Raw genomic sequence first — 7313 nt, 5'->3', positions numbered from 1 at the left:
CACAACGCCTGGCCATTTTTTGGTTGCAGCTATCATTGTTGTTTGGCGGGCCCAGGCTGGGGATTCGAACCCGCCACCTTAGGTGTATGTGGCTGGTCCCTTAGCCACTTGAGCCACATGCGCCGAGCCTTCATGTTCAGTTTTTAAGAGTTTGGTTTTTAAGCTTATTTCATGTTCTTAAAACTCTGGGTTACTTTTTTACCATACTGATTTTTACAGTATTTCTTTAAACCTCACATCGTCTGTAATGGGAAGAATGATATTTTAAACTACTGATATTTAGGCATTTACCTTTTTCCCACCCAGAGCTCCGGAAATTGGCTTCAGTCCTGGTCAGCGACTGGATGGCTGTCATCCGCTCCCAGAGCAGTACCCAGCCTGCTGGTAAGCTCCTTCATCCTTCATCTCTTGTATTTATTTCCTACTGGGATGTGGCCTTCAGGTGCTCCCAGTCTGCTTCACCTCTGACAGCCTTCTGTTTAAATAAAATCCTTCTTCTACTTTGTTTTTCCACAACAGAAAAAGATAAGAAGAAACGTAAAGAAGAGGGAAAGAGTCGAACCACTCCTCCAGAGCGACCTTTGACTGAGGTGAAGGCTGAGACGCGGTCTGAGGAGGCCCCAGAGAAGAAAAAGGAGAAGCCCAAGTCTCTTCGAACCACAGCACCCAGTCACGCCAAGTTCCGTTCCACTGGTAAGGCTGTAGGCTGGTCTCAGGAGAGTTTGTAGGCATACATACACCCAGAGCCTTACAGTGGGATAGTTTCTTGTGTGATATGTTCAACCTGTGGAAGAGGGCAAACTAGTGGAAGAAGCCTTGCATGGGTTAAACAGGGCTAGAAGAACATTTGTCGGTAGGAATGGGGAAGAAAATTCAGGGGGCTGGAGGTGCAAGTTCAGCTGCCCACACCACGTCTCTTTCCTTAGGACTAGAGCTGGAGACACCATCCTTGGTGCCTGTGAAGAAGAATGCCAGCACAGTGGTGGTTTCTGACAAGTACAACCTTAAACCTATCCCCCTCAAGCGTCAGAGGTATGGACCACATTCTGGGTTTCTCAATGGGGTACTTCTTTGGACATCAGGGTAAAAAGAGGGGTAAGTCAGAGATAATTGAGGGTTCCTCTCTCACAGTTCTGCAGCTGCCCCAGGGGATGCTGTCCCCCCTGCAGAGAAGAAATATAAGCCACTCAACACAACACCTAATGCCACCAAAGAAATCAAAGTGAAGATCATCCCCCCACAGCGTGAGTCTAAAGTGGGGAGATCTGCTTAGAATTGGGAGCAAACTCTTCATGGGAATGAATGTCTTGGGAGGGGGGAGGGTTTTTTTCCTTTTCCTTTTTTTTTTTTTTTAACCTTTTTTGGCCAGGGCTAGGTTTGAACCCACCACCTCTGACATCTGGTGCTGGTGCCCTACCCTTTTGAGCCACTCCGCTTTCATGGAGTCACTTAGGAGTAATTTTATAGATAAAGTAGAGAGGTATGCTATTCTGTGACTGGTCAAGAGCACCTGTCAGGATGACCTGTTGTGTTCATGGGGGCTGACTTCATCAGTTACCTGAGCTCTAATTCATATCCAGAGCCATAGCTTCGCAGCCAAAAGACAGCTAGAATAACAAGAATTTCCTAGGTGAATCCTCCTGCATTTGCTTCCTGGTCACCTTGAACTTTATTGTGCCCCTAAGTTGAAGCATGTCTCCTTTAGCCTATTTTTTGCCTGATTTTGTCTGTAGGACTAGGATAATGAAGGAGGTCTTATGATTCCATTTGATTCTCTTTCCTTTGTAGCTATGGAGGGCCTGGGCTTTCTGGATGCTCTCAATTCAGCCCCTGTTCCAGGCATCAAAATTAAAAAGAAGAAGAAGGTGCTGTCACCAACTGCTGCCAAGGTATGGGTACCAAGAAGTAGGATTTAGTGACCCAGTACAAAAGGTAAAGTAGAAGGAAAGATCCAGCATCCAGGAGTTGCCAAGGAGGAGTTTTGTCTTAGATGTAGATTCGTGGAGGTATGATTGTGTTAGAGATGGAGTTTTTATTTATCAGAGCCGTCAGGGGAATCTTGCCTAAGACCTTGGACTAAGTCCTTTGCTCTTGGCTTTTCAGTCAGCTCATCAACTTCCTTTTCTTCCATAATAGCCAAGCCCCTTTGAAGGGAAAACGAGCACAGAACCAAGCACAGCCAAACCTTCTTCCCCAGAACCAGCACCTCCTTCTGAGGCTATGGACACAGACCGTCCAGGGACCCCAGTTCCTCCTGTTGAAGTCCCAGAACTCATGGATACAGGTAATTTAGAAACTGATTTAATTTCGGGAATTTTTTTTTTTTTTTTTTTTTTTTTTTTGAGACAGAGCCTCAAGCTGTCTCCCTGGGTAGAGTGCTATGGCATGAAAGCTCACAGCAACCTCCAACTCCTGGGCTCAAGCGAGTCTCTTGCCTCTGCCTCCCAAGTAGCTGGGACCACGGGCGCCCGCCACAACGCCTGGCTATTTTTTGGTTGCAGCCATCATTATTGTTTGGTGGGCCCGGGCTGGATTCGAACCTGCCACCTTTGGTGTATGTGGCTGGCGCCTTAGCCACTTGAGCCACAGGTGCCGAGCCTAGTTTTGGGAATTTTCTAAAAGGAAGGATCTGTATCTGAAAATTCTTCTGCTTTCAGCCTCTTTGGAGCCAGGAGTTCTGGATGCAAAGCCAGTGGAGAGTCCTGGAGATCCTAACCAATTGACCCGGAAAGGCAGGAAGAGGAAAACTGTGACATGGCCTGAGGAGGGCAAACTGAGAGAATATTTCTACTTTGAACTGGATGAAACTGAACGAGGTAAGAGGTTATTTCCTGGGCGGTGCCCATAGCTTGAGCAGTAAGTAGGGTGTGGGCCACATACACCGAGGCTGGCAGGTTCGAACCAGGCCAGGCCAGCTAAAACACCAATGACAACTGCAACAACAACAACAAGAAATAGCCAGGCATTGTGGTGGGTGCCTGTAGTCCCAGCTACTTGGGAGGCTGAGGCAAGAGAATCACTTAAACCAAAGAGTTTGAGGCTGCTGTGAGCTGTGACAGTACAGCACTCTGTCTCAAAAAAAAAAGGTTATTTTTTATATAATAGGCATGTACAGGGGACTTTAAAAGGACATAGTTGTGGTTACTTTCTCACTTCTCTTTTCTATTTTCTGATAGTAAATGTGAATAAGATCAAGGACTTTGGTGAGGCAGCTAAGCGAGAAATACTGTCAGACCGACATGCATTTGAGACTGCCCGGCGTCTGAGCCATGACAACATGGAGGAGAAGGTGCCCTGGGTGTGTCCCCGGCCTCTGGTTCTGCCCTCACCTCTTGTCACCCCTGGAAGCAACAGCCAAGAGCGATATATCCAAGCTGAGCGGGAGAAGGGAATCCTGCAGGAGCTATTCCTGAACAAAGAGAGGTGAGCAGAATGGGATTCATACTCTGGGGTATTGAGTGTTTGGGTTCTTGAGAGGAACATGACCTGGGGTAATTAAGAGAAGGGGAAGAGGTTAGAACTTGGAGGGCCTGAATAAATAATTTAACTTATCATTCTTCTTCTCTTTTCCATTGCCTGTGGTATCCCTGATAGTCCTCACGAGCCTGACCCTGAGCCCTATGAGCCCATACCTCCTAAGCTCATCCCCCTAGATGAGGTGAGTGATGTCATGTGGCAATGACATGGGAGGGGGGGTGTTGACAGAGGTTGTGCCATTTGTTGATTTCAATGTATCTTTCATGGGAGAATGTCTCCATTCTTTCAGTTAATCTTGACTTTTCCCCTGTTCTTCTTCCAGGAGTGTTCCATGGATGAGACTCCATATGTTGAGACCTTGGAACCTGGGGGGTCAGGTGGCTCACCTGACGGGGCAGGAGGCTCCAAGTTACCTCCTGTTCTGGCCAATCTTATGGGAAGCATGGGTGCTGGGAAGAGCCCCCAAGGCCCTGGAGGAGGAGGCATTAATGTCCAGGAGATTCTTACCTCTATCATGGTATGAGCCCTTCTTCCCCTTTTCCACTTTCTGTGGAACCTCCTTAAGTGTGCTTTCCTGATTGTGTCTCTCATTCTTTCTATCCTAGTTCCCCACATCTTCCCACTGAGCTCCTAATTTGGCTGTCCCTTTCTCTACAGTTGTTACTCATGTTCTCTGTTGATTTTGTCCTCTTAATATCCTTACAGGGTAGCCCAAACAGTCATTCCTCAGAGGAACTACTGAAACAACCAGACTATTCAGACAAGATCAAGCAGATGCTGGGTAATCTTCAGGGCCAGCCCCAGGGGCTGGGGGAGGAAGCCTGCGGTGGAGTTGGGGGAAGCAGGGTTTCCAGATACTGAAGAGCACAGGGCTGTTGCCACTAGGCAAGAAATGGGAGGGGAAGACTGGAAAGAGAGCATTGCTCTGCCAGGTTGGTCTGAGAGGGTCAACTGGGCTCACCTAAATGGGAAATCACGCCATTCTCAAGTCCTCTTACTGACTGTGTCACTCCTGTTTTCATTAACAGTGCCACATGGACTCCTAGGTCCTGGTCCAATAGCCAATGGTTTCCCACCAGGAGGCCCAGGGGGCCCTAAGGCCATGCAGCACTTCCCTCCTGGACCTGGGGGACCTATGCCAGGTAAGAGGTTGGAATGAGCTTATCTGCTTAATTTCAGTCTAGCGAAAGTATAAGATTGACCACAAGTTAGGGGTTTAGTTTGGGGAATGTTCTTGAGAGTTAACAGGGCGCTGATACTATCTCTCTTTTTTTTTTTTCATCCTAATAGGTCCTCATGGAGGCCCTGGTGGGCCTGTGGGTCCACGTCTTCTGGGTCCCCCACCACCTCCCCGGGGCGGTGATCCTTTCTGGGATGGCCCAGCTGACCCTATGCGGGGAGGCCCAATGCGGGGGGGTCCAGGACCAGGTCCTGGGCCATACCATAGAGGCCGAGGTGGCCGAGGAGGAAATGAACCTCCTCCTCCTCCTCCTCCATTCCGAGGGGCCAGAGGAGGTCGCTCTGGAGGAGGACCCCCAAATGGACGAGGAGGCCCTGGTGGCATGGTTGGAGGTGGTGGACATCGTCCTCATGAAGGCCCTGGTGGGGGCATGGGCAGTGGCAGTGGACATCGTCCTCATGAAGGCCCTGGCAGTGGCATGGGCAGTGGGCATCGTCCCCATGAAGGCCCTGGTGGTAGCATGGGTGGCGGTGGAGGACATCGTCCCCATGAAGGCCCTGGCGGTAGCAGTGGCCATCGTCCACATGAAGGTCCTGGTGGTGGCAGTGGTCATCGTCCCCATGAAGGCCCTGGTGGAGGAATGGGTGGTGGCAGTGGACATCGCTCTCATGAAGGCCCTGGAGGGAGCATGGGTGGAAGTGGTGGACATCGCCCCCATGAAGGTCCTGGACATGGGGGGCCCCATGGTCACCGACCTCATGATGTCCCTGGTCACCGAGGCCATGACCATCGAGGTCCACCTCACGAGCACCGTGGTCATGATGGCCATGGGGGAGGGGGCCACCGAGGACATGATGGAGGCCACAGTCATGGAGGAGGTAAGGATGCTCCCTGCCCCCGACCCCATGTAGCTTTTGGTGTCCCATACCAGATTCTGGGAAGTAGGGGAGATTCACCACTATGGGTATGCCAGGCAGAACATGAGATCTGTCTCCTCAGTGTCCCATTATGCATGGCAATTCCTACCCTCTGCCCTTCCACCACCAAATCCCCAAGACTTTGTTTTTCTGAAAGTTCTCAGGATGGTATCGATTGGGGTAGTGAGGGTGGCAATTACCCTTAGCTATCTCATCTAATCACTCTGCCTTCATTTCCCCAGACATGTCAAACCGCCCTGTTTGTCGTCATTTCATGATGAAGGGCAACTGCCGCTATGAGAACAACTGTGCCTTCTACCACCCGGGTGTCAATGGGCCCCCTCTGCCATAGGGACCACCTGCCTGCCCTGCCCACACACCCCCTGTGGACTGCAGCCTTGCTCCTTCCACCTTGTTATGGCTTCTGTGAGGCCCATTTTCCCCTTTCCCCAGCTGATGAGGAGCCGGCCCCCTCAGTTCCCACCTGCTTGGGTTCCTGGGGGTTTTCTGATCACTGGTGCGCATTGATGTACATAATTTCCTCCAGTCTGGGGAGGAGAGAGACTGGACACATTCTTTACCCTGAACTGCTGAAGAGGAGACCCAGTTGGCTTCAATTTTTGAGGAGATTCACCTTGTACCCCAATCCCTTTCCAGTATTACCCTTATGCCTGAGAACCTAAAGCTGGTTATCCTGGAGAAAACCTCTACTCTCCTACTGTGGGTCCTCCACATGCACACAACTCTGACACAGGGTCAGCTGCACCTAGCGAATCATCCCAGCCAAGTTTTATTTTTCTGCATGGGATGGGGAGATCGTGAAGGGATATCGTATATCCCACTGCACTGAGGGCTCAGTCAGGCTGGACTTGAGTTCTGGAACACGCATCATCCCTACTCCTCCCCTGACATGGGCTCTAAATTCTGAGTCTTTTTCAAATAGGACATTGCAACCACTTGTGAACACTCAAATCTGCATCATGGGTCTGCTAGGTTTGATGATGGCAAATTTCGTGTTTGCACCCAGTGAAAGTTAACTGGCATAAGTAAGGCCGTTGGTGTCAGTCTGCCCTTGCTGACCTACAGCCATTCTGGAGACTTCATGAGATACTTCAGTGAGACCAGCTTCTCATCAACTTGTGCCCAGCGTGTTGGGCCTGATAGTCACACTACATGCACTGCCTTTGGGAGTTAGCTTGCTCCTTGCCCCCACTTGAACCTTGTCAGTGTGAGGCTTACAGAAACCTTGCCCTGTAAGCCCTCTGAATCCCCTCCAGGTGCTTTCCTGGGTGGATTCAATAAGATGATTTTGCCCTTTCCTAGTCCTCTCCTTCACCTGTCTTGGCATCAGTTGTTTTCTATGAAAACAGTGGATTGGTTGGGTTTTGTGCAGGGTCTTGGGTTAGAGCCAATGGATTTGAGGATGAGTATTTTCTTTTTCTTTATGTTTTGTATATTTTGTACATTAATAATAAACAGTGGAAAGAGAAGCAGCTTATTTAACCCTTGGTGTGTTTGGACTTTTTTTATATATTTTTTTCATATTGCAATATTTTATTTCATTAATATTTTCAGTGCTTGTTGAAACAGTTAAATATGTCACCCTCTTCCTCCCCAGGTCCTCTGACCATGCTGAAGGGAAGGTCTTTTTATTGCTTATTAATATTTCACGGCTCAGCGCCTGTGGCTCAAGCGGCTAAGGCGCCAGCCACATACACCTAAGGTGGCGGGTTTGAATC

At 49.5% G+C, this 7313-nt stretch overlaps 1 protein-coding gene across 2 annotated transcripts in view; it reads left to right on the top strand.

The window, feature by feature from the left end:
- The window catches only part of PPP1R10 (protein phosphatase 1 regulatory subunit 10), a 20680-nt gene extending 13603 nt beyond the window's left edge, over positions 1-7077 (top strand). For both annotated transcript variants that reach the window (XM_023512754.1, XM_012804815.2), the window contains exons 7-20: positions 307-384; positions 520-693; positions 927-1032; positions 1132-1244; positions 1789-1889; positions 2137-2284; positions 2658-2816; positions 3177-3423; positions 3595-3658; positions 3800-3994; positions 4183-4258; positions 4506-4619; positions 4768-5535; positions 5817-7077. In XM_023512754.1, the coding sequence (XP_023368522.1) occupies positions 307-384; positions 520-693; positions 927-1032; positions 1132-1244; positions 1789-1889; positions 2137-2284; positions 2658-2816; positions 3177-3423; positions 3595-3658; positions 3800-3994; positions 4183-4258; positions 4506-4619; positions 4768-5535; positions 5817-5926 (2453 nt within the window). In that variant the 3' untranslated portion in view covers positions 5927-7077. The remainder of the gene's footprint in view (positions 1-306; positions 385-519; positions 694-926; positions 1033-1131; positions 1245-1788; positions 1890-2136; positions 2285-2657; positions 2817-3176; positions 3424-3594; positions 3659-3799; positions 3995-4182; positions 4259-4505; positions 4620-4767; positions 5536-5816) is intronic.
- The last annotated feature ends 236 nt before the right edge of the window (positions 7078-7313 follow it).

This window comes from Otolemur garnettii, unplaced genomic scaffold, assembly GCF_000181295.1.
Source record: "Otolemur garnettii isolate 467f Iridium unplaced genomic scaffold, OtoGar3 scaffold00031, whole genome shotgun sequence".
NCBI lineage: Eukaryota > Metazoa > Chordata > Mammalia > Primates > Galagidae > Otolemur > Otolemur garnettii.
The sequence above is the reverse complement of the archived record's forward strand: the minus strand, read 5'-3'. Positions and strand labels throughout refer to the sequence as shown.